At 33.1% G+C, this 23,755-nt stretch overlaps 5 protein-coding genes and 1 long non-coding RNA gene across 15 annotated transcripts; 4 read left to right on the forward strand and 2 right to left on the reverse strand.

Annotated features, from left to right (window-relative positions):
- Nucleotides 1-317: 317 nt before the first annotated feature.
- On the reverse strand, nt 318-1,074 carry LOC117151656. The gene is made up of 2 exons (XR_004461742.1): nt 943-1,074; nt 318-863 (listed from the first exon to the last, which is right to left on the reverse strand). It is a non-coding gene; the product is annotated as an uncharacterized LOC117151656 (long non-coding RNA).
- Nucleotides 330-12,583, forward strand: LOC100740340 (227 kDa spindle- and centromere-associated protein). Of its 7 annotated transcripts, none has more exons than XM_012385626.3 (18): nt 331-748; nt 1,487-1,622; nt 1,713-2,147; nt 2,243-2,323; nt 2,400-2,550; nt 2,638-3,105; nt 3,198-3,467; nt 3,532-3,746; nt 3,806-6,489; nt 6,564-7,887; nt 7,972-8,332; nt 8,414-8,806; nt 8,882-9,214; nt 9,372-9,522; nt 9,740-10,190; nt 10,281-10,902; nt 10,998-11,400; nt 11,525-12,583. In XM_012385626.3, the coding sequence occupies exons 3-18, from the start codon at nt 1,739-1,741 to the stop codon at nt 11,822-11,824; spliced, it is 8,616 nt and encodes a 2,871-aa protein (XP_012241049.1). In that variant the 5' UTR covers nt 331-748; nt 1,487-1,622; nt 1,713-1,738; the 3' UTR covers nt 11,825-12,583. The 7 variants fall into 7 exon arrangements, with proteins under 7 accessions (XP_033176616.1, XP_012241049.1, XP_033176615.1 ...); XM_012385624.3 differs by having other exon boundaries at nt 332-748; nt 1,710-2,147; XM_033320724.1 differs by lacking the exon at nt 1,487-1,622 and having other exon boundaries at nt 1,710-2,147; nt 2,641-3,105.
- A 311-nt stretch (nt 12,584-12,894) lies between these two features.
- On the forward strand, nt 12,895-14,649 carry LOC100748337 (D-aspartate oxidase). Its single transcript, XM_003489506.4, has 6 exons — nt 12,895-13,248; nt 13,323-13,446; nt 13,577-13,722; nt 13,789-13,945; nt 14,017-14,301; nt 14,377-14,649. The coding sequence occupies exons 1-6, from the start codon at nt 13,064-13,066 to the stop codon at nt 14,488-14,490; spliced, it is 1,011 nt and encodes a 336-aa protein (XP_003489554.1). The 5' UTR covers nt 12,895-13,063; the 3' UTR covers nt 14,491-14,649.
- A 140-nt stretch (nt 14,650-14,789) lies between these two features.
- LOC100748095 (histone acetyltransferase KAT8) lies at nt 14,790-17,664 on the reverse strand. Of its 2 annotated transcripts, none has more exons than XM_003489504.4 (7): nt 17,337-17,664; nt 16,579-16,838; nt 16,415-16,505; nt 16,208-16,335; nt 15,901-16,131; nt 15,578-15,822; nt 14,790-15,495 (listed from the first exon to the last, which is right to left on the reverse strand). In XM_003489504.4, exons 1-7 carry the CDS (start codon nt 17,632-17,634, stop codon nt 15,276-15,278), a joined length of 1,473 nt encoding a protein of 490 aa, XP_003489552.1. In that variant the 5' UTR covers nt 17,635-17,664; the 3' UTR covers nt 14,790-15,275. The 2 variants fall into 2 exon arrangements, with proteins under 2 accessions (XP_003489552.1, XP_033176617.1); XM_033320726.1 differs by lacking the exon at nt 17,337-17,664 and adding an exon at nt 17,166-17,322.
- A 1,021-nt stretch (nt 17,665-18,685) lies between these two features.
- LOC100748458 (metallophosphoesterase 1 homolog) lies at nt 18,686-21,711 on the forward strand. Of its 2 annotated transcripts, none has more exons than XM_024367661.2 (9): nt 18,686-19,073; nt 19,148-19,294; nt 19,472-19,681; nt 19,794-19,956; nt 20,030-20,161; nt 20,269-20,403; nt 20,481-20,712; nt 20,798-21,009; nt 21,042-21,711. In XM_024367661.2, the coding sequence occupies exons 2-8, from the start codon at nt 19,278-19,280 to the stop codon at nt 20,968-20,970; spliced, it is 1,062 nt and encodes a 353-aa protein (XP_024223429.1). In that variant the 5' UTR covers nt 18,686-19,073; nt 19,148-19,277; the 3' UTR covers nt 20,971-21,009; nt 21,042-21,711. The 2 variants fall into 2 exon arrangements, with proteins under 2 accessions (XP_024223429.1, XP_003489555.1); XM_003489507.4 differs by having other exon boundaries at nt 19,165-19,294.
- Nucleotides 21,712-21,944: 233 nt separating this feature from the next.
- LOC100748577 (DNA polymerase beta) lies at nt 21,945-23,676 on the forward strand. Of its 2 annotated transcripts, none has more exons than XM_012385654.3 (6): nt 21,945-22,186; nt 22,408-22,607; nt 22,692-22,852; nt 22,917-23,172; nt 23,273-23,468; nt 23,538-23,676. In XM_012385654.3, the coding sequence occupies exons 1-6, from the start codon at nt 22,120-22,122 to the stop codon at nt 23,630-23,632; spliced, it is 975 nt and encodes a 324-aa protein (XP_012241077.1). In that variant the 5' UTR covers nt 21,945-22,119; the 3' UTR covers nt 23,633-23,676. The 2 variants fall into 2 exon arrangements, with proteins under 2 accessions (XP_012241077.1, XP_003489556.1); XM_003489508.4 differs by having other exon boundaries at nt 21,950-22,186; nt 22,917-23,208.
- Nucleotides 23,677-23,755: the final 79 nt, after the last annotated feature.

The following is a 23,755-nucleotide window of genomic DNA, read 5'->3' on the forward strand; positions in this document are numbered from 1 at the left end:
CGATCGAATCGAATTATATATACAGTAATGTTTCGCTAACTGACCACGGATCTGGACTGTATCTGGCCAATTATCAAGAGAAGTATTTTAAGACATTCCAAGTATTTCTTTTTGTCAATGAATGTGAGTGAGATATAGATACTTGATACATTTGTTTATTTTGTATGCGTAATATCAATGAACTGTGGATATTTATGCAAGTTTATATTTTTATGATTATAACTAAAAAAATAGAATTTGAATATAAATTTGTTTCGCCATTTAAATATTGTAACGAGTAGTATTATATTTCTAGTATTTTATTTCGAATATTTTTATATATTACGTGCATTATATAGATTTTTGCATTTAAATTCTACTTAATACATAAAGATGCATAAATGTTCAAAGTCCAGAACGTTGAAAGTTCACTTCCAAGAACTGGCGGGGGTAGAAATGGTCAATGAATCAAATTCCTGGTCAGTTAACGTGGCATTATTGTATTTAGTGGTTGTTCTTTGTTTATTCCTCAAACATTGGCATCCCTTGTTTCTCCCGAATTGGTGAGCGTTTATAGTTGCCGGCCTGCCGTTTGACTAAAATGTCTGACGCTTTTCTCGCAGTGGCTCCGTTTAATTTGGACGAACATAGGATAGTGAAATTAAAAATATTGGTAGAACAAAAAAATCAGGCGTGTAACGTTGATAATATTTCATCATTTTTATCGTCAGCAACATGTACCCATCGGTTACTTAGCACTCAGCATGGAGTAAGTTTTTGTAACAACCAACAAAACTATATCCAGTAATATTTAGTCCTCTATTAACATTTTTTTTCGAATTTCGATCTGTTTGACTGGATGGTGACAGTTTTGTAAAATTTTACTGAAAATAAGTGTGTTCATCATAACCTTATAAAGTATATTTAAAAATTGGATAGTCGAACCTATTTTACTTTACTTACGATTTCCTCTATAAAAACATACATCAATGATTTAAACCAGTCAATGTTTTAATGTTTTACCTGTCTGTCGAATCGGTTTCGTAATTGCTTTTTATTTTGAGAAGTATCAATTTAAAATTATTATTGATGATGATGTATATGGTGTAATTGTACTTGTAGTACTATTTAATAAGGTTCTTGTAGGGATATGTGTAAATGCTTGTATTTTTGTAAAATTTTGATTATATTTTATATCAAAGTGTGTTCTTTTTTTGTGAAACATTATATGGAATGTTACAAAAAAGAGACCTAAGATAATTTTTGTATCTTTTAATCATTTATGTTGACCACATATTTTTTTAGTCTTCTGAGTACTAGGTTACAAAGTGTTATAATCTTTTTTTTATATTTTTTTATATTTTTTGCTTATGAGATTTAAAAAAATGTTAATAATATTCTTATTTAAAAAACAAAAATACATAAAAGAATAAGTTATAATTGTTTCACGCAAGAGGATTATAATTTTTTGTACATAGATACGAATTATATATGTTTTATTTTATAGAATCTGATATATATATATTAAGCATGAAAAATAAAGTTTTTGTTGATGCTTGTAATACTAATTTAAAGAATAATCATATGCATGATAAAGTAAGGCATTGTCAATGACAAAAACAATGTAGCTGATCTCCTTGAAGGTAAATTTTCATACTTGTTTGTTTATTTCTGCAATAAATTAAGTATGTTGTATTCTTTTTTTTATTGTGATATAATTTTATATATAGAAGAACCAGAAAATAAAAGTGCTAACACAATGTCACAATCAGAAGATGCTTATGCTCCAGAGGAACCAACACCAGACATTCCAATATCTTTACTTGATATACAAATGCCAGAAACACCAGATAGTACAAAAGGCCAAACTAGCGATGGAGACACACCTAGGTTGGAGAGTCCCAAGATGCTCAAGCCTGTGCTAGGAAAATTACAAGCTAAGAAGAGATTGATGGCATTTGCCAACAAATTTAATGTCCCACCAAAACTCCAAAATAAATCCAATCTACTTCAAGCACATTCTACCAAAGTTTCTAAATCTAAAAGTATGCCAAGTGATAATAGTAAATCTTCAAAAAATGATTCAAGCACAATTGTAAATGTTGACTCAGACTCTGTACAATTTCATAATCGTCATTCAAGTGGTGGTAAATCAAAAAAGAAAACAGGTAATGTTCAACAAGCTTAATTTATAGATCTTTTTATATTTAAAAAATGTATAATTTGTAACTAATTTCAATATGGAAACATTTCCATCATATAGAAGAAAAAATATTGGCTATTGAAGAGATTAGACGAGAAGAATCTAAAAGTAAAATGTTACTGGCCGAAGCTATGGCTGCAGGTACTTATAACATGAAATTTTAGATAAAACTTAATTATAACTATAACTATATTACACTAACTATAATATCTTACAGCTAGTTTAGAAGAGGAAAATTATGCAAATAGGAATGGACAAAATTTATTAGATAATGTAAAGATTTTGAGAGAAAGAAGTAGACAAGATGATGTTAATGTCTCTTATAAAAGTGCTTCAAAGTCTGCAATAGAAAATAAATATTCAGAGAGGTATAAAAATATTTATCGTTTTTGTATAATAAACAGTTAATTCTTGCATTTTTACATGTATAAGTAATGTGCAAAAACTATTTTAAGAAGGCGATATGGAAGAGAAGAACGAAGAGATAGCGCGAGTAAAGAGTCAAAAGATTATAATGGTAGCAAAGGACGATATTATAAAGTCCCGCGTGATAAAGAACAACGTAGAAAAGATAAAGATAAGAAAGATGATAAAGATAAGCGAGAGAGTAGTAATAAATACGAAGAGAACCGAGATAGGAAAGATGATGAAAAAGATAAAAAGGATAATGATAAATGGGAAGATGTACGAGAAAAGAAAGGAATAAAAGAGAAGAAGGAGAGTCTTAAAGAAAAAAGAAGTGATTCACAGGAGAAACCTGAAATTAAAGATAGAAAAGAAAAGGAGAAAGATAAAGACAAAGGAAAGGAGAAAGACATAATGAATTTTTCTTCGTGGGTGGAGTTAAAAAAGTGTGGTATAATGATGGACGACATCATTGAGATTAAAAGACGTGATTACTCGGAACGATCAATAAAGAACAGGTTTGCTTGTGTCTCAAAATATTTACATTATTTTTTATATCTTTTTTATATATTATGTAGATATTTGGCATATATATATATATATATTACAGAACAGCCGAGGATTATTTACGTCACTTTGAGCAAATGTTAATGATAAACGATTGTCGTTTGAAACGTTACGCTTTTATTGCCGAAGGACTGGAAGGTCCTAAAGAGTACCCTCCTGAATCAGTAAGAGCAACTAAACGAGGAAGGCCTCAATTATTTTATTCTGAAAATCCCCGTATGTCGCTTTTCATCAATCATCAGCAAATTCTTCAAGCAGTTACTGCCGATCATCGTGATAAAATGCGGAACATATGCGAGACAGACTTTATACGGTATACTAAAATGTCTTTTGTCTCACTAATTTTCCTTTACCCATTCAGATCTTAACAATTCTAGAAACGATACGGAAGCAGCGGAAAAATCTCAACGTACACGTAACTGGTATCCAAAGACAGGCATATGTAAATCTGAAGGAAATGACAAGTGGCATGTACCAATTAATGTACAACTGCCTAGGTCAAAATGGGATAGTGAAGATGAAGACAGATTATCCGACACTGAAAAGGAACAAAGAAATGTAGTGAAATCGAGCGGCATGACTTCGAAGCAAGGTAAATATTTTGTTTACTTTATTTATAAATTAGAAAAGTTTGTATAAAATTTATTTTAGAACCTGAGGAATTTTCTCCACGGTTAAGTACAATAGAAGAAGACATTAATAAAGACCAGAAAATGATCAACGAAGATGAGTCTTCTAGTGTTAAAAAAATAGACGACAATAGACAATCAACATCTCCTTTGTTACAGTCTGCAGGCAATGAAAAATTAGCATCGGAGTATGAACAGTTCATGAAGATGGTTTGCAGTGATATTCCAATGTCGAAAGAATTCTCCCCAAAACCGAACAAAGCTTCTGCTTCGACGTTAAGCTATCATGAATTTAATATAGAAACTAATTTGCCGAATGACAATAATTTTTCGTTTGTAGAGCATAGTATATCCGGAAAGTCGGATAAAAGTAATTCAAGTAAAATTGAGGAAAAATTCAAATCCAATGAAAGCCGACAGAACTTGGAAAATATTTCGAAGATCGAGGACGATCAGATACCATCAAGCAATTCTCATATTCAGGTTCAAAAACGCGTAAGAGTAGAGAGTAAAAATGTACATGATAAAAGTGAATCGGAAGATTCTAAATCAATACCCAGCGATTGGGAAAACGTTCGAATTAAAGTAGAACGTATGAGCGACGAAAATTCTGATTCTAAAGAAACAAGAAAGAAAAAAAGACGAAAGAAAGTGACTTCTAGCAGTAGTGAATCATCCAGTTCGTCGAGTTCTTCCGACTCTGAGGAAGAAGTAAAAAGAAGGAAAAGAAAACGAAAAATATCGAACGATTCGGACTCATTATCGGATTCAGATAGCAGCGATAGTAGTAGTAGCAGCAGTGATTCTTCTAGTTCCGATGATAAACGGAAGAAAAGAAAGAAGAAGAAACGAAAAGCTGAAAAAAGAAAGAAAAAAGCGAAACGAATTGCAAAGACGAAGAAGAAGAGAAGAAGGAAAGTCAGTTCGGATTCAAGTAGTAGCGATTCGTCTGAAGATAGGAGGAAAAAAAGGGTAGCGACTAGAAAGTCTAAGCAGAAGAAAGAATATAACGATAAACAAGATAACAGAGAAGATATAATAAAGACGATACAAAAGTCGCCTTTGGAATCTTCTTCATTAGAAAATGCGAAATTGGTACGTTCTCAAGTTCCATTAAAAAAAATTAAAGAGGAAGTAAAAGTCGAAAATAGGGAAAGATCCTCAGATAAACACGACGTTTGGAACAAGGATCAGGAATTGGTCAGAAAGGTGATTTCCGATAGCGACATCCACAATAAAACCCACAAAGATGAAGAAAAAAGAAACAAAGTCGAAGAGCGATACTTGGAAGAGTGGGAAATGGATTCCGTGATCATGCCGCAGAAAGGAGAAAAACTGTCAAAGAGTAATGTTGAAAAAGTAGAAAATACTGATATACAAAACATTCGAAAAATAGAAAGGAAGGAGGAACGATGCAAGAAAGATGACAAGAATAAAAATGACGAACGTTTGGAAGAAAAATGTTCAAGCATAAGCAAGGAGATCATCCCAGGGAGTTTGAAGATAGAAGAAGATGTAGATGGAAAGAAAAAGAGGAAAAGAGATAAAGAGAAAAAGGACAGCAGTGAATTTTTAGCTGACTGGAAGAAGGAGAGTGAGCGTATATCTCAGCAAATAATGCAAGACGAAATAAAGCTTTCTAAAAAGTTAGACAAACAAAAAAGAGACAAATGGGGAGAGACTGAATTTGATACTCTGAATGTCCCATCGTTAACACAACTTGAAAAGGAAGTAAATAAGAGACAATTACTAGCGGACGAATGGGAAGTTGACAGCTTAGAAGCTGTGTCTGATTTAATGATTAATAAAAAGAAAGCCTCTCGTATTTCAAAGAAATTAGAAAAAGAGGTTCGATATGATAAGAAAACAGATACATATATCGCTATAGAAAAGGAAACTGTAAAGGAATGTAAAAAGAGGCAAGATAGATTGTCTGCAATGAGAATTTGGGAAGAAGAACAAGAAGAAGGAGAGAAAGAAGCTTTGATGCTCCTGGAACAGAAGAGTAAGAGGAAGAGAGATGATTGGGACATTGAAGAAGAATCATTCTTACGAGAAAAAAGTGACAGAAAAGAAAACGTAGAAGACAGCATTACTATAATTGAGAGCATCCATAAGGAGGTAAATGCAGTCAGTAAAAATGTGGATGCATCTATGAAGCATGATGTTGTTACTAGCAAAAAGAGCAAGAAAAGTCGTTGGGATATGGAATCACAGTCTGAAGAAAAAATAAAGCTTAAAGCTCCTGTTATGTGGGAGGAAGAGTGTGCAGAATGGACGAAAGTGAATAAATTCGACCACAATATTGAGAGAGTATCTTTGGAATGCCGTGACCCGATATTAGCTAAAACGAAGATAAAAGACGAGAACGTTTGTATGGTTGAACAGCAGTTGAGAAAGTCTACATCTAAGAATTCAACAAGTGCAGATATTATCGATTTGTTTCCTAGAAAATGTCAGGATATAGATTTGTTAGAATCATCCTGGACTCCGGAAGAACATACTAGATGTAAGTCGCGAATAAGAAGTTTGGGCAACAGTTCACAGGAGAATGTGCTCTTTGATAAGACCAAGGAATTGACGCCTTCGAAAGAACAATGTTCTGCAGGACAGTTAAAGGATATCTTTGAGATAGATGTGAAATTAACGAAAAAAAATACAGAATTGTATAGTCCCAGTTCTCCAGCTGGATCACAGAAGTCTGAAGTATGTTTATATATAAGATACATTTTTTAAGTCTATATTAATTAAGTATATTAATTATTTGTTTCTTCTTTTAGGATATGGAAATTTTTAAGGATAATCAGGTAAATCTGAAGGAGAGTCTCCTACACGATAAACTAAAGAATGAAATTCTGGTTATGTCTGATGATGAATCAGTTCCCAATATACCTCTTCAAATAAAGTATCGCGATGGTAAATATGCAAAAGCTGCAGTGATGAAGGAAGAATTTGAAGAAATTTTAGGAGTGCAGAAGATAGAGGATCAGACTCTTCGAAAGAAATTTGATGTGAAAGTATCTGAAAGTTCGTCTGAATTTCCAATCAACGAACCATACCCAGACACGAATTATAAATCATTACGAATGGACATATTCGCAGGGTATGAATCCGATGAATCACATGGAAAATTAAGCAACAAGAGTTCTGAGGCAATATCTTCATCTGCCAGCGCAAAAGGAACAGAGGAGACGAATGAAGGAAAAGCAGCACTCAAGTTGATTCCTAAACAACTGTTAGTCCGACGAAACAATGAACGCGTGAAGACAAAAATGATTTCAGACGATCCCATGCAACACGCTGCGGCTCTATTGACCATTCAGAAGAAACTTCGAGAGTCGCACTCTGTGAAAAACGATATAAAAAACACATATTGCGAAGAACCTAATGAATTTAGGATCGAGTGTGAAAAGACATCCAATATACATGCACCTGTTGCTGAAGTTATTCCTACGGAACAGACTACTATTACGGATGTTAAGGTGGACTCGAAAGACTTGTCGATAACAGTGAAAACCTCGATTACCACAAAATCGGAATCACCAGGAGCGGTGAAGCTCGATTTCAATGAGTACAGGTCTGGGAACAAAGGAACTAAGTTGGAAGAACTTAAAAAGTCTAGACCACGTAATAGTAAAGATATTAGTGACACGGAATGTCAAGTAAGATCACCGGGCAGAGAGCAGAAAAAGAAAAGTCCTAGTAGAAAGGGGAATAGGGAAGATAAACGAATTAGTGATCGTAGCAAAGAAAGAAGAGATAAGAAATTTGATGATAGAGAAAGGGTAGATAGGAGAGATAGTAGGAGTTCGAAACAGGAGTACAATGAATGTAGAAGGAGGTTCAGTCCTTCTACTAGTCGCAATAAAAAACGTACTTCCTGGGAACGGGAAGGAAGTCGTAGCGAAAGCCATAGCCGCAGTTGGAGTAGAAGTAGAAGCAAAAGTCCAAAGAGAAAGGAAGAGTCGTTTGCAGGCTTTTCTAGTAAAGAAAAACGATCAAATAGAATCGATGAGGATAGATCCAGTAGAGCAAGAATAGATGATAGAAGAGAAAGATCTATAAGAGGTTCTCCTAGATCTAACACTGCCCCACATAATAAAGGTAATGTTTTTTTCTTTCTTTAATATTTTCCCTTTTTTTACCTTCAATTTTTTATGATTTAGTATTATTGGTAATTGTCTACAGATCATTTTAAAAAACATGGACCTATTAAAGGAGATCGAGATGACTGGAATAGAAAGAAGTACGACTGTATGGAAAGAGAAAAGGAAGGTAGGTCGTACGAACCAATGGAAGTACTAAGAGAGAGAAACGTGGATATTGATAGACATAGAGAGAGTAGATTTCGCGGAGATGAAGCAGATCGGTCACTATGGCCGTACGAAGCAGAGAACATGCTTCGGGATGGAAATGAGTCCTTAGATTCCTATCCCAATAGTCAAGATTTAGATCTTGATTATGAAGAGAAAACGTACTACAGGGATGACAGTATTGAGAGGGATATCATGGAAGGTCCTTTTCGTCCTTCATCAAAATTCAAGCATAGGTAGCATTAATATTAACATTATTAATAAAAGTAGTATTGACGTTAACAATGCGCACTAAACGAATTATATTATTTCAAAAGAAAAAATAGGCTCAGTACAAGAAGAGACAGACAATGGGAAAAGGAAAGAGAACCTTTGGATCTAGATAGACATGGACACGTTCGAAGAACGGATAAATTACCTCCACCTAGAGGTCGTTCTCCATTACGGTCGCGAAGATCACCACGGAGATCACACGACTGCTTTAGACGTGAATCTAGATCGCGATCGAAATCATGGTCAAGATCAAGATCACGATCTAGGTCAAGATCTAGATCCAGATCGCGGTCTCGATCAACGTCCAGGTCCCGGTCGATGATTCATTCAAGATCGAGATCTAGATCAGGATCTCGATCAAGAACTAGGTCTACCTCGGGGTCCAGAATGAGAAGTCCGGATCATTTACGAATGACGGAACGATTACGATCTTCCAGGTGAATTTCTAAAAATAATTTATAGTAATTAGTCATTGTTGGATTGTTGGTAAGTTTATCTTACTATCGATTCAGATCACCTTCCATGGGACGAGGTAGAGTCAGCGAAAGTTCAAGGGAAAGGAAGGATGAACACGATAATATGAAACTATTAGATAGCTGCACCGAAAGAGGTAGACGAATAGAAACGATCGTGCAGTCCGTATCCGGACTACCTAGGGACTCGACTGTGTTAGACTCGGAAATGCACATCGGTGACAATATGGAGACAGTTGCAACAAGTTTCCAATATTCGGCTGAAAACGAAGTTGGAAACGAATATTACTATACAGAGAATAACTTGACTTATCCACCGTGCATTGATGACTCAACGGCGAGTTCTCCGAAACGCCTATCCCTCGACGATAGGTAATACCTATAGAAATCGTGTTCGGAATCCCAACCCCACCTACCCTTCCTTTCCACTGTTTCCTGAACCATTATAGATTGACTGATCCCACTATTTATAAATATTTATATTTTATGTAATATTATGTACATATTTAGATCTTTTGGTTAATTTTAGGCTAGAACTTGAACTGGGAATTAAGAAGCAACAGGATGGAGCAGGAATATCAAATGATTACGGAGAAAACTTTAATTCGAATGTATGTTATCCATCACCACCTGGACAACAGCAGCAAATGTTATACCGTCAACAACCTACTGTTTTACAAGTATGTGACATTTAAATTAATCAATGACAATGATAATCTTTAGCTTAACAAGTTTTACAGGTTATGTTTGTCTTCTTCAGTATTATAATTGGTATAATATTGCTTCATTTTCATTTCTTTATATTTTTGGCTCATTTATCTTTCCTTTTATTTAATGATATCGTAAAGATGTTAAAAAGGAATAAATAGTGTATTTTAACGTAAATGTATCAAACAGGTGGGCAATGTGTTGCAAGTAGTACCTGCAGATTTCAATGGTGTCCCAGCAACGCACAGAGAGCCGACCAACTCCTCCTCAGCACCAATTGTACGAGGTTCCAGTCAAGTAGTTCGCGTAGGTAATGTTCTTCAGGTTGTGCCGACGTCCTTGGATTGGAGCGGTGGACAGCCTTCTTCAGTTGATCAATCAGGAGGGATGATGTATTCCACGACAGTCCCTCAATCTTCTCCGGTTCCCTCAGTACCTATATCTGTACCTGTTCCAGTTCCTGTCCCCATGCCTGTACCAGCCGTTCCATCTGCTATGAACTCATCGACACCAGTTTCCACTTTGTCCCCAGTTTCATTGCCTCTTTCCGTTCCCGTTCCTGTTCCTGTCCCTGGCCCTGCTCCTGTGCCACTTCCTGTGACGCAAACGACGTTCCCCAGAGCAGAAGTGACACCGCAGAGTAAATATATGAGAATTTACTTTTTCAAATTTTTTATTACAAACGTCATTAAATAATGTAAATAATTATTTAAATGATTAAAATTTGTAGAAGTACCTGTTCTGCCGGTTTATAATTACGAAGTTATCTTGGAGACTCGTAGAAAAGAACAAGAGGAACGTAAGCGACTGCGTGAGATTAGGAGAAAGGAAAAAGAACGTAGGCGAATCGAACGAATTAATCGTCGCGCTCTTCAATTGTTAGAGAAGAGTAACATGCGTCAGTCAGAAAACGCAAATCAGCAGAAGAATTCAAACCTGGATCCATCTGTTTTAAAAGCTCTTCGGGAAAGTGAAGAGCAAGGCGATGCAGAGGAACAACAAACTTCCTCTGCTATTTTTGAGAAGGAGGAGGAAATGCCGGTAGTCGCATCTTCTGCTTCCACAGAAGAAGAGGAGGTACCTGTTGAGGAGGACGAGGAAGAAGAGGAAGAGGAGGAGGCTGAGGTGGAATATGACGAAGAAGAAGAAGAAGAGGCGGATGACGACGAAGAGGAAGAAGAAGAGGACGATGAAAAGTCACGGTTAAATAAATTGAAAAGCGAAATCGATGAAACTACAACGGTAACAGCGATAGATGAAACAACTAAGGTCCAAATCGAAACAGAATCTAAAGGATGGCCGGAGTTACCCCCGCCGCCTTTGAAAGGAATTTTAGTCGCATCAGGTTTCAGGTATACAGTTGTTCATATCTCTATTTGACAAGGTAAACAACACAGTTTACTTCATTTTTCAAATATAAATGTACATAAATCTAAATATATTTTAGAAGGACCTCGGTTCCTAATGGCAATTTGGATGACCTTTCTACTCCTGAAAATGATAACGGAGACAACACGGACAAAGAGGATATAGAAATAGATAAAAATGAGTCCAGCAAAGACGAAGCTAGTGAGAACAAGTTAAGCAAATTGAAAAATCAAATGAAGAAAACTAAATTAGCGAAATTAGGAAAACGGAAACAGAGGAGTAAAAAATCTGTCCAATTCGCGGATGGAATCAAACCTGGAGAAGGTACTAGTCCTAGTGGCGGTGAAGGGGATATGCCTTCCCCTCCACCACCCACTACTGTCACTCGAGGTGGAATTCGTGACGTTCGAAGGTCCAGTTCTAGAAAGAGTAGAAAACAAGAGAAAAGAACACGACCTCCAAAAGCAAAGAAAAAAGTGAAGGTTAGCCATTTCTTAGCTTATAAATTTAATTTCTTTGTTATCTATAAGAGACGAAGAAAGAATTAAACCGTGAGCTTTTCATTCTAATGTAACAAATCAACGTTTCTTTAATTGTGTTTATTAGGTGAAAATCATAAAACTGAAGAAGCCCCGTGTCACTCCATTAACGGCGATGATGATGAATGATTCGGACGAATTAGATGATCGTTCTCCGCCACCGCCACCTCCAGGGTCTCCTCCACCGCCGCATCTTTGGCCAAGTTATCTTTCCGCTTACAACGCTAACAACCGTACTAATGAAGCTCAAACAACAGCTGCTGCAATTTCGAACAATGTTCAAGCTCCTCCACCACCTACACCGCTGCCTCTCTTAGTTCCTCCTCCTCCTTTGAATTACACGATACAACCTTGCAGCAAGGCGTAAGGCCTTTATGTATTTTAGATAACATTATTCTATGCTAAAGTGTAACAATCGTAGGTGTTAAACTTGTAAAGCGAACGTTATATGAACTCTTACTTCTCAGTGAAGTCACAAAGAATGAGAAAGAGAAGAATGTGCGTGGCCTTGATATAAAGGCTTTGTGAGATCGTTGAAATTTTGCACAGGACTTAGACGCAAAAAATAATGTATTATTATTAGTAACAAATTCATCAACAGTTTGTTTTTTGTAAATAGCTTCATTTTTCGTGACACAATTATTAGTCGCTCTCGAAATGAAAAGAATTCGCGTACGACTAGTGTTCCATTGCGTCCACGTCCCTGCAACGCGTTGCGTTTATATATTTTTCGATACGAAGAAAGAAATAGTCGAGGAAAAAAGGAGAGTGAGATACAGTGGAAAATTGTAACACATGAGACAAGTACAATTTATCCGAAAAGATCAATTGTTAACAACAATTATATTATTGAAGATGTAAGGTAACATAAGATATGAATTTATCATTGTATATTTTATTTCTATAGTGTATCGGTTATTTTTGATTTAGGCATAATTTTAACAAAAAAAGGGGTCTTGTGCAGTTTCTTCTTTCTTTTTTGAGTTAATTACTTTTAATTATTCGAGCTCATTTTATTAATGAGATAATGAAATTTGTACATATATACGCGAGGAAATAGATGTAATTAGACCAAATTTCATATTAACCGACGAATAAGGCAAATAAACAAGAAAATTAAGCTGAACTTGGTTAACTATTCTCTCTGAATTTCTAACATTTATTGTACATATCTCGGTAGATCATTGTTTAGCGTGCGAAGATCGTAATTTCTTTTTATGCTGTAAACAAATCTTTCCCTTTTTGGATTAAATGATGTTTCTCATCTTTAATAAGGAAATGTTAACTGCCCGTAATATCTGAATTACTACAATAACTTTTGAAAAAGTATCGATTTGTAACAAATAAACGTAATTCTTTTAATAAGGCTTGTGCGTTCATTTCAAAATACATACGTTATCGACTGCGGTTACAATAGATACATTCAGTAGAACTGATACATGTCAAAACAAGAAGAATAGATAAATGTTGTACAATTTTTATGATCGCGTCAAAGTACATTGATTATTCTCAAGTCTTTCGATGATCAACTACTGAGGTGTTCTACTGAAATTTTTTAAGGAGGAAACTTTGTGATTTATATTGTGATTTATATAAAAGAAAAAAAATGAAAGTGGCCGTAATTGGAGGCGGAATAATTGGTTTGACAACAGCCTTACAATTAACTCGTGAATTACGTAACTCTGAAATCACAGTTTTCGCTTCTGATTTTAATAATACTGTCAGTCATGTGGCTGCTGGAATATTTAGAGTTGGTTCATCATATTCTGGACCAACTGAAGAAATAACAAGGTTCATATGAAAGACAAATCTTGTACTTGTTTCTACCTAAGTTTTTATATTGTGTAATTAAGTGCTTCTTTTAGAAACTGGCTGCGAGACTCGTACGCATATTATGATGATATCCGAAAATCTCATGAAGCTTCTTTCGCCGGTGTAACCGCTATTTCCGGTTACTTATTCGCAAATTCCTCTCCGGAAACCGTAAAGGTTTATTCTATACTTTAAAATGTATCTTTTTATTACGATTACATTTTAAAACAAATGATGATAATAAATTAAAAATAGTTTTTATTAGAAAAGAAATTAGTATTTGTTAATTTTTTCTTTTTCTTAATAGAATCAGTGGATGGAAAATTTAGTACCAATATATAGGAGAGTCACGGATGAAGAATTTCAGTTAGTCGAGGGTAACTGGAAATATGGGTCATTTTTTAGTACTCTTCTCACCGAATGCAAATTACATCTCCCATGGGCACGCAAGAAGTAACGAATTTACTGTATTGATTATAATCTTTCACGATTGTTATTAAAGAAATACTTATTTTCTAGATTAGAAGAAAATGGAATCAGTTTAGCAGTAAAAGAATTTAATTCTCTGAGGGAACTTGTTCCCGATTGGAATTTAATTATGAATTGTACAGGTCTGGGCGCACGATCTTTATGCAACGATAGACGTCTCGTTTCTATGCGTGGTCAAGTACTTAAAGTATGTTCTTTTTAATGTAGAATTTATTTCATGAAGGAACAAAGTCCAATTTACAAATTTAAAAAAAATAGGTAAAGGCACCATGGATAAAAACGTTCTTCTATGGCGAGTTGGACACTTACGTTATACCTGGTTTTAATGGCACAGTTACTCTAGGTGGTTCACGAAATTTTGATTCCGAAAATGTGAAACTTTGTCCGCATGAATCTGCAGCGATACGCGAGAGATGCGAAAACCTCCTTCCAGGCCTTAAGAAAGCAGAAGTTATAAAAGAAGAAGTTGGCTTGAGACCATATAGAGCAAATAACGTCAGAGTGGAAGTTGAACACATCGTAAATGGGTTTTCTAAAGCTATTGTTAGTTTTAATGAAATATTGTTTATTTCAATGAATTGCGTTTCGTTATCATTAATGAAACGCCCTGTATTATAGGTAGTGCATAATTACGGTCATGGAGGTTACGGAGTATGTACTGCACCTGGAACTGCTAAGTATGCCATTAAGTTGGCAAAAGAAATGCATAAATCTTCTATTGCAAAATTATGATCGACGAATATTACTTACCTTAACACGCTGACGCCGGCGCCGATATTTATGGTTTTCTCCGTGGGGCGGCGCTCGAATTCACTGTCTGCTTCGTGGGGCGGCGCTGGGTCACTACCTATTTTGTGAAATACATGTGTCATCGCCGCCCCTCGGGACAGACACGTATGACTCGCCGATGGGGCACGCCGCCTCACGGAACAGACACGTGCGACACGCCGATGGGTCGCGCCGGCATCAATGTGTTAATATTGATACGACATTAATCTCTCATAATTATATTCCTTGAAATTTTACCATAATTACTCACGAATACATAGTTTATTACTAATGAATTTACATAAAAAATCATTAATACAATCTAATACTGCGTGGTATCGTCAATGTTAATTTTCGAACTGATAAATCTCGAACAAAAATAAATAATCTTTCCATTATAAATACATGACATTTGGAGTCACTATCAGTATATTATCTTCATTTCTCTTTTCATAGTGTACTGCTAAGCAGAAAACTATATAAAGAACATTATCTTAAACCACCTATCAACATTTCTACGCTCTGAAGAATAGCGAAGCTCTATAAAGCGTGTTCATTCGCGTTATCTTCCGATCAAAAAACCTTGCTCGTGTACAATGCATATTAGTGGAGACTGTAATGCATCGTATAAAAGTTGTTTAACAAACTTGGAAACATCGTTTTGTCGCTGTTTTATCAAGTGTTTGCTAAACACATTAAATCGTGAATCTCACGGTAATGAAAGCCGTCGAATTCCCATTTTCTTTCTACTATTTCTTGCCAGATTTCACGTTCTTTCGTGGTGGAGCTCCCCATCGAAGTGCACTGCTGTCCACTGTTAAACGAGGTCTCTTGTACTGGCTGCTTTTAATATGTTCCTCGACTAATTTAGGTGTTACGCAGATTACATGTTGTCCCTTCCAATATTTGACCATGTTCATACTTTGCAATGTCGATATTATATCCGTCTGCGATATACTTGTCATCTGACTGTATATTATATTGTATATTTTTTAACTTTGTTATGTACGTAATTTAACCGACTTTCCTATACAATTTTATCGAAAGTTACCTCAGATCTTTAATACTAAGAGTACCTCGGAAATCCCGCAGAATTTCCAAAAGAATCCAGCTCCAGTAACTCCTGTATGATAATTTTCCTAAGTCACTCAACGGCTTTTCGGGACTACCAACTGTTTGTTCTATTCTGCTTAATTCGTAGCTAAAAGCGATTAAAAGTTTTCCATATCCTTGCCTTTGAAAAGGCGGTAAAGTTAAAATGCAAGCAACATTATTACCATCGGGTGATTCTTTTTCCTGAAAGCAGATAAAACATGGTAAAAAAAAATAATTTGCAGGTTATAGATGTAACCATATATAGAAAGAGGAAAATACCTTTGAAAAATAACCAACTAAATGAGCTCCATGTTTATCAACTTCACACAAGATATAAAAAAGAAATGGTTCTACATCAAAGTAAAGGGTTTTGTGATCCAAAAAAAGTTTTGCGAGCAAACATAAATTTTGACAATAAATTTTATGCTCTCTACCATCCACTTCCCAAATGCTTAATGTGCCTTTACGATATATTTCTTTGCCAACTGGTTGCCTGTGTGTACATTCACTCTGAAAATAAAAAATTTCAGTTCTAATTTATTTATTTTCATAAAAAATTAAATAGCTTAGTATTAACATTTTTTACCATATGGTATCTATAAGTTTTTTCAAGGCGCATGTATTTAAGGCAGTATTCACAAATCCATAGCTTTGGTTGCTTGCCATACTCTTCTGGATATGGACTAAAGTACCATGTATCAATTTCATATTTTCCTAAAAGTAAACTTTTGAAAATAATGAAACCTTTTTCACATATTGGGTATAATACTGTAAGATATGTATTGATGCTTACCGATTTGAATTTTGTCAATGTATTTGACTTTTGTTATTGCTTCGTGTTCCTTTTCTAAAGCGGCAGTTGTAGGATCCATTTCAGCGTATGTCTGTAATAGAAAATAACAAAATTTGTTATAAACACACATCCAAAATTTGATAGATACACTCATAAATATGTGCCTTTTGAATATGATTAATTTCATCATGTCTCCTTTTCTGATTTCTTGTAATTTTACGATCTGAAGAATCTGCTAGCAAGTCAGTACTAGAGTTTCTATCTCCACTTTTCCAAGTTCTATCACTCATGTCAAACCTGCTTGACATAATTCTGTCTCTGGGCACCCATTCATCCAATCTCCTATTGTGTCCTTCATAATGTACATAATATTCATAATGACTTTCACTCTCATTATACCTGGTTTGTATAATCTCTGCTGGATCTGAATACAATTAAAAAATCTTTTCTTTGATATTATACACATAACTCATTAACCTTACATAATTTACAACTTGCAAAATAACAAGCCAAATATTTCAAGTATCATATGAAGACTACAAGAAAATAATACAATAAATTACATACTCCATTTTTTACAGGAGGATTTTAAAGCTAAATATGTATTTTTGTATGCATAATTTTAAAAATATTTCAGTTTTAGCTATTTTATAATAAAGCATTTCTTTTTGATCATAAAATGATATCAAAATCAAAAATTCAACAAAAGTACATTTGTCGTATTTCTTTCTTGTCCTCTTCCTATACATACATCGTCCGTAATGTTTTCAAAACAAGTATAGTTTATTCGGGTGAAGCCGGTAATACAAACACAAATACGAAGCGGCGAAGAAAGCGCGCAGATAATCATCCGTTAACACTAGATGTTTCTTCATACGTAATAATAGATAAAAAGATTATAATCGTCTGATAATATATTTACGCCAGGAGTTGTCGGATCTTCGAACCAGGTAGTGTTCGCCTATATCAAGAGGCAATTCTTCGAGACTATCCGCGTCATCGCCAGATCCCTTCCCGCCATTCGTCAACGTGTTCTCACGCTTTTCTTGCTTCACCATTGTTTCCTTCGGTCCTACGATACAGTTCTCTTTATTTCTTTGTTCCGATTCGGCCATTTTCCAAATTAAAAGATCACTGATTGTTGAAATGATACACGTCGCTGTGAAATAACCGAAAATAGATGAACATTGCACTTGCTGACGCAACGCGAATATGGTCATAAAATTCTTCGCAGCGTATATCTTTATTATGTATATTATGTGAACTGTATGTATTGTGAACTGGAGTAGGCCTGTGGCTCCCTCTAGCATGAAGAATATTTTGTATGATAATAGGGTAAATTCTAGCGCCGCGTATTTAACTGTACAATAACGTAGCCGAAGTCACGAACAATAGTTATTTAACAAATTTATTGATTAAATGTCAAAATTATTTATCAATCTGTGGTCACTCTCAAATTTCGTATTTACTTTCGTTATTCGCGATCTTGTAATCATGGTGGTGGATTAAAAAGACATATTACTTGTCGATTACTAAAGTATATCGCATTTGGCAACTTTGTCTAAATATTTTCTACAATAATAGGGTTATCTCTATTTGTAATTTACTAGAGACTATTAGCGAGTAACTGAAATACCACGTAACCGATGTTATGTTTATGTTTCTCGTTAAACAAAGCCATCGTAGATGGTCATTATCGGAAGTTTTTTTCTTCTGAGTCAGATAATAAAAGCAATATATTCCGATTGAAGCAAGAAGTCTAACATGCGTAAATTATATATTAAAGATAAAAAATTATTGTGTCTATGATTTTTCTAAAGGGGAATCAAGAAATATGTCCATAAGATTATTAGTAATATTTTAAACAATGAGTAAAAGATACTTAATTTTGTATCATGTGTTATCATGTGTAAAATTTCCTACTTGTTCATTTATTTTCTTATTAGAAACATTTAATTACCACAAACTAAAGATATAATACCTATTATTATTTTATTAATGTTATCTACATTGTATACTTAATATTAATATATAATTTTATTAATAATTTAATTTTTTATTATATTTAATACTTACAATATTTAATATTAAACCATTAAGATACTCCCACTGAAAACGAACATAATAAAATCGCATGATTGTTATGAAATTATGAATGACGAGTATAGAAAAAATATAATGGCTATTACATATGACTACACCATATAGAGTGCGTAAGCGAGCTGAAAAAGCAATATAGAAATAGGAAGAAAACGCTGCATAGGGGCGTTGTTCTACAAGGCCTTGTAGAATAACACATGTATATTCGTACAGTAAATATGTAACACCGATGAATGAGCTACATCAGCATATATGCCTGATTAGACAAAAATATAAGGAGCCTCTATGCAGTGTTTTCTTTCTATTTTTTATCGCATACTTGCACAAGTATATGACTCGTATAGTGTACTCTATCTTTATATCTCTACGTCTATGCATATAATCATATGACTATTTTCATCTATAGTGAATTATATACTGTTTTGTAAATATCGATTTTTATTTGAATCAAGCATGATTCAAAAGGTATCAATGTGTATCGTTCCATTTTTTGTACGGTTAAATCAATTTTACAATCGAATAGTAGACTATCGGGTGGTTATCCATACTGTTTAACGAGGTAGTTATGCGCATGAAACAGTAACAAATATACTTATATATTTTCTATAATTGCATAACCCTTTAGTTAATTAGATTACCGTATTTTGTAGAAAAACAAAACCATGTCAAAGATCTTCTGCACTTCGAAGGATATAGTAAAAAATGTACTAATCTGCTTTGGTCTTAAGATTATCAATGCTATCAAACATTAGAAATCTTAGAAATGTTACGACGAAACAGGTAAAATGCGTTCATTATGATGTAGTCGATATCAACGATGTACATTATATTTAACTAACATTCTCACAGAATATTAGAATCGTAAAATGATGCTTTATTATTTTTATATTATTAATATTCTTTTGTTTATTTTGAAAATTTTAATAAAACGTTTGTTTAACAAATTGTACTATATAGATTGAAGAATAAAGCGATTGCAATTGGTCTTCTGGTGCTGGCTGTTGTAATTTACAATGAATTTTCAGTGTATGATATACAAAAGTTAAAATGGTCAGTACGAGAGTGTTCAGAATGTGTCAAGGTGCTGCTCGTTGCTGATTCTCAGATATTAGGTCAAAAGAATGAAAATTATTTTGGCTCATGGATAGCACAATGGGATAGTGACAAGTACGAATAATGATTAATTTGTTTATCGAATCATGAGCCTTATACAAATTTGATGGTTCTTTTCAAATGTAAATATTGACCTGAATTTTGTTCCACAGTGTTTTATTTGCAGGTACTTGAAGAAAACATTTTCTAGAGCCTTAGACCACTCTAATCCTCATGTTGTTATATTTCTTGGGGATCTTATGGATGAAGGACATATTGCCAATGCAGAAAGTTTTAAGGATTACAAAAGGAGATTAGATTCTATCTTTGAAATGCCTGATCATATAATGGTATAATTACATATAAGTAATCAGGTGAATACCATTGTCCAAGATATATTTAAACATTTTTTTGTTTTACCAGAAAATTTATCTACCAGGAGATAATGATATTGGAGGTGAAGAGGATGTAGTTTCATCCAATATTTATAACAGATTTAATTTTGCATATAGTCAACCTGACACTTTAGTTTATAAGACAGTAACATTTTTTAAGGTAATGACAAGCATATATTAGTTTATAGGAGAATGTACATGTATATATATATGTAAATATATTTTGGATTATATTATATGTAGTAATATGCATATTTCTTGTTCTAGGTGAATAGGTTAACCCATACAATGCCAGAAGCACCAAAAGATGCCTTCCTTAATGATTATGCAGAAAGAAACACAACAAACGTAGTACTTAGTCATATGCCTTTATTATTTATGCCTGGTACCTTCGTCCAAAATGTATGTGATATTTGTTCATTTATTAGACAGTGATGATTTATTTTTAGTTCTTGTTAATAACTGCATTACGATATTAGGTACTGAAAGAATTGTCTCCCCAAATTATTTTTACTGCACATGAACATAAGGCCATGCATATCAGTTTAGATCCAGTAACAGATCAATTAAGTGACATTTGGGTTTTATCTCCTTATGAAACTCTAGTACATTCATTAAGAATGGACGTAGGTGATATTCACGAGTTGCAAATACCCACATGTTCATACAGAATGGGTACTCCTCATACGGGTTACGGACTTGTTTACATCGGTAGAGAAAATATAACATCGTGTTCATTTATGAAATTGACAGCTTTTTTTTCTTTTTAATTATATTTCTTCTTTTTCATTTTTAGATACACAAGAGAAAATGATAAATTTTACAATTTTATGGCTCCCAGGAAGATTTCCTCAATTATGGATTTACGTTTTCGTTGGAATATTTATTTTAGCTTTTAGCGTTTGCACGTGTATTTCTAGTTATTGTGTAAAGGGTCGTGCAGCATATAGTCGTATATCTTCAATATAAAGCAGCACATAATCAAAAAAACATAAAAAATACTTAAATATTTAAATTTAAATATATAAAAATACTTAAAGATTGAAAATCTGAAATATGATAACTTGACATCAGAGATGGGGTATAAAGATCCGTCCAATGTAAGTGATTCTGTTACTATCCATGTCAAGTTTTGAATGAAATGGTAATTTGATGTTTAACAAGGAAGATTTACTTATTATCAAATATCAATAACGTAATTCTTAAAATATGTTCCTAACATCTAAATATGGTTAACACTTAAAAACGAGCAACTTCATTCATGGTATGTTCATGGCTTACATAAACCAACTATTTGTTAAATTTAGTATTTAGGAATAGTATTTTAACACGATGCTATATTTATTTGTTTTTCGTTTAAATAAGTTCGTAGTTGTAAATTACAAGGCTGAAGTAATATATCTTCTGTATAGTGTGTAAATCCCTTTTTTACCCATTATAATCTATAGTACAATATCAAATGTAAACGTAAGTACATAAAGTGTCATCTATATTGAAAATTATATATATTAAAAATCATCTATATTGAAAGTCATCTATATTGAAAGTCATCTATATTGAAAGTCATCTATATTTCTCCTGTTTAAATAAATTAAAAGAGATTATGATTGCTGTATTAATATAGCAGAACATTGTTAATTCTTTTAGAAGAGATGGTTTATATTTGTGTGTGAAAATGTATATACGTTCGCCCAAAATATATAAATATAACATGTTAAAACTTGACTTATTATTTTTCATTTTAATAATATCCAACTATTATTTTATTCGTACAATTATGTAGATTATATAAAAGTAACGTAATATTAAGTTTTAATACTCGGAAAAGAATTTATTAATTGCGAAATGGTTAATTTAATGTTGTTATATTTCTTGAATCTCTAATCGATTTTCGAAAAATTTAGCCAGAACATTTGAAATAGAAACATAAAATAAACGTTCAGTCATTGGTCAACATCCACATAGATGTCAATTGTGAAGTAGTATTTATATAGATGTATACGTAAACGAGAAACATTACATACGTCAGTTCCTTTTTACGTTCTTTTGAAAAAAAAGCTATTTGATAAAAAAGTTAATAAATTAAACTTGTTTGTATACACAATTTTATTCAATAAGATGGGGAAACGAAAGGCCAGTGATAGTGCAGGAAGTCCGAATCAAGATTTATGTGATTTTCTTATGGGTAAATTATTTGTTATATATTCTGTATATATATATTTTATATAAATAAAAGAAAATAATAGAAGTAAAAGTTTCAATCATTTAATAAAGGCATACTTTTATTTGCCATTATTTGTAACCTTAGAGTTTGTATCATAAAAAATTTAGAATTGTTATTTAAATATTTATAACTATCACATACAATTAATAATTGATGTATAAATTTACATAATGAAATTACAGAGTTAGCAAATTATGAGCGGAATGTTAGTAACAATATTTACAAGTATAATGCCTATCGTAAAGCTGCAAGTACCTTAAGTACATTATCAGAGAGAGTAAAAAGCGGACAAGAAGCAAGAAAATTACCAGGAATTGGAGAAAAAATTGCTAAAAAAATTGACGAGTTTCTTAATACTGGAAAGTTACAAAAGTTGGAAGATGTATTTATTTTAATTCATTTTTTAATAACAAAATATACTTTAGTTTTTCTTTTTGTATTGATTCTTAAAGTTGTTATTTTACAGATTAATAAAGATGAGAGCAATGTTGCAATTAATTTATTGACTCGTGTATCTGGCATTGGACCTACAAAAGCCAAAGAATTAGTGGATAGTGGCATTAAGACTTTAGATGATTTGAAGAAGCATCAAGAAAAATTAAATCATCACCAAAAAATTGGGCTCAAGTATAGAATAATCAGATGCATAGTACTTATTATTTCTTCCCATAATAATCATGTTTCTTTTTAGATATTTTGAAGATTTTGAAAAAAGAATTCCTAGAAAGGAGATTGAGCAGATTGAAAAAATTATAAAAGATTCTATTGTAAAGTTAAACAAAGAATATATTATAACTATTTGTGGAAGTTACAGACGTGGAAAAGAGGAAAGTGGGGATATTGATGTTTTGTTAACACACCCTACATATACATCCAAAGAGAAAGAATCAAAGAAAAAGACTTCACTTAAAGATGTTGTGGAATGTCTTGAAAAAAGAAAATTAATTGTAAATACAATATCTCTTGGGCAAACAAAATTCATGGTACATTAATCATTTAATTCAATTTAGACAAAGAAATTATGTTTAAAAACATCTTTAATTTTAGGGTGTCTGTCAAATTCCCAGTAATAATAAAAAACCATTTAGGAGACTTGATATCAGACTTACACCTTATGATCAATACTATTGCGCTGTACTTTATTTTACCGGAAACGATCTTTTTAATAAGAGTATGAGGGCGCATGCTTTGGAGAAAAACTATACTTTAAATGAATATACGCTAAAACGTCTAACACCTGAAGGTATATAATTAAAAGCGAAAATTTTTTCAGTATGAGTAAATCTACATATTTATATTATATATAATGTAGGAACTCCAGGGGAGGCAGAAAAAATCTCATGTGAAGAAGACATTTTTCGAATTCTCAAATTTCCATATAAAGAACCAAAAGATCGAAATTCATAAGTAATATTTATTATATACGAAGAATTATAATATATTAGTTATTTGTATAATATTTTGATTATTTATCAAGTAAATTATTAAAATTTAATTATTAAAATAATGAAACAAGGATTCGTTCACTGT

Source organism: Bombus impatiens, unplaced genomic scaffold, assembly GCF_000188095.3.
Source record: "Bombus impatiens unplaced genomic scaffold, BIMP_2.2 scf_0332, whole genome shotgun sequence".
Lineage (NCBI taxonomy): Eukaryota > Metazoa > Arthropoda > Insecta > Hymenoptera > Apidae > Bombus > Bombus impatiens.

What these genes read in the sequence shown, in the direction of transcription:
- LOC100740340 (XM_012385626.3), top strand. Translation starts at nt 1,739, where the DNA reads ATGTCACAATCAGAAGATGCTTATGCTCCAGAGGAACCAACACCAGAC. An exon ending in TGCGAGACAGACTTTATACG is followed by an intron (nt 3,468 to 3,531) that starts GTATACTAAAAT and finishes TAACAATTCTAG; the next exon opens with AAACGATACGGAAGCAGCGG. An exon ending in AGCAGAAGTGACACCGCAGA is followed by an intron (nt 10,191 to 10,280) that starts GTAAATATATGA and finishes TAAAATTTGTAG; the next exon opens with AAGTACCTGTTCTGCCGGTT.
- LOC100748337 (XM_003489506.4), top strand. Translation starts at nt 13,064, where the DNA reads ATGAAAGTGGCCGTAATTGGAGGCGGAATAATTGGTTTGACAACAGCC. An exon ending in TGCGTGGTCAAGTACTTAAA is followed by an intron (nt 13,946 to 14,016) that starts GTATGTTCTTTT and finishes TAAAAAAAATAG; the next exon opens with GTAAAGGCACCATGGATAAA. An exon ending in ATGGGTTTTCTAAAGCTATT is followed by an intron (nt 14,302 to 14,376) that starts GTTAGTTTTAAT and finishes CCTGTATTATAG; the next exon opens with GTAGTGCATAATTACGGTCA.
- LOC100748095 (XM_003489504.4), bottom strand. Translation starts at nt 17,634, where the DNA reads ATGACCATATTCGCGTTGCGTCAGCAAGTGCAATGTTCATCTATTTTC. An exon ending in AAACTTATAGATACCATATG is followed by an intron (nt 16,132 to 16,207) that starts GTAAAAAATGTT and finishes TTTTATTTTCAG; the next exon opens with AGTGAATGTACACACAGGCA. An exon ending in TAGTTGGTTATTTTTCAAAG is followed by an intron (nt 15,823 to 15,900) that starts GTATTTTCCTCT and finishes ATCTGCTTTCAG; the next exon opens with GAAAAAGAATCACCCGATGG.
- LOC100748458 (XM_024367661.2), top strand. An exon ending in AGACAGTAACATTTTTTAAG is followed by an intron (nt 20,162 to 20,268) that starts GTAATGACAAGC and finishes TTCTTGTTCTAG; the next exon opens with GTGAATAGGTTAACCCATAC. An exon ending in TTACGGACTTGTTTACATCG is followed by an intron (nt 20,713 to 20,797) that starts GTAGAGAAAATA and finishes TTTCATTTTTAG; the next exon opens with ATACACAAGAGAAAATGATA.
- LOC100748577 (XM_003489508.4), top strand. Translation starts at nt 22,120, where the DNA reads ATGGGGAAACGAAAGGCCAGTGATAGTGCAGGAAGTCCGAATCAAGAT. An exon ending in TTGGGCAAACAAAATTCATG is followed by an intron (nt 23,209 to 23,272) that starts GTACATTAATCA and finishes CTTTAATTTTAG; the next exon opens with GGTGTCTGTCAAATTCCCAG. An exon ending in AAAACGTCTAACACCTGAAG is followed by an intron (nt 23,469 to 23,537) that starts GTATATAATTAA and finishes TATATAATGTAG; the next exon opens with GAACTCCAGGGGAGGCAGAA.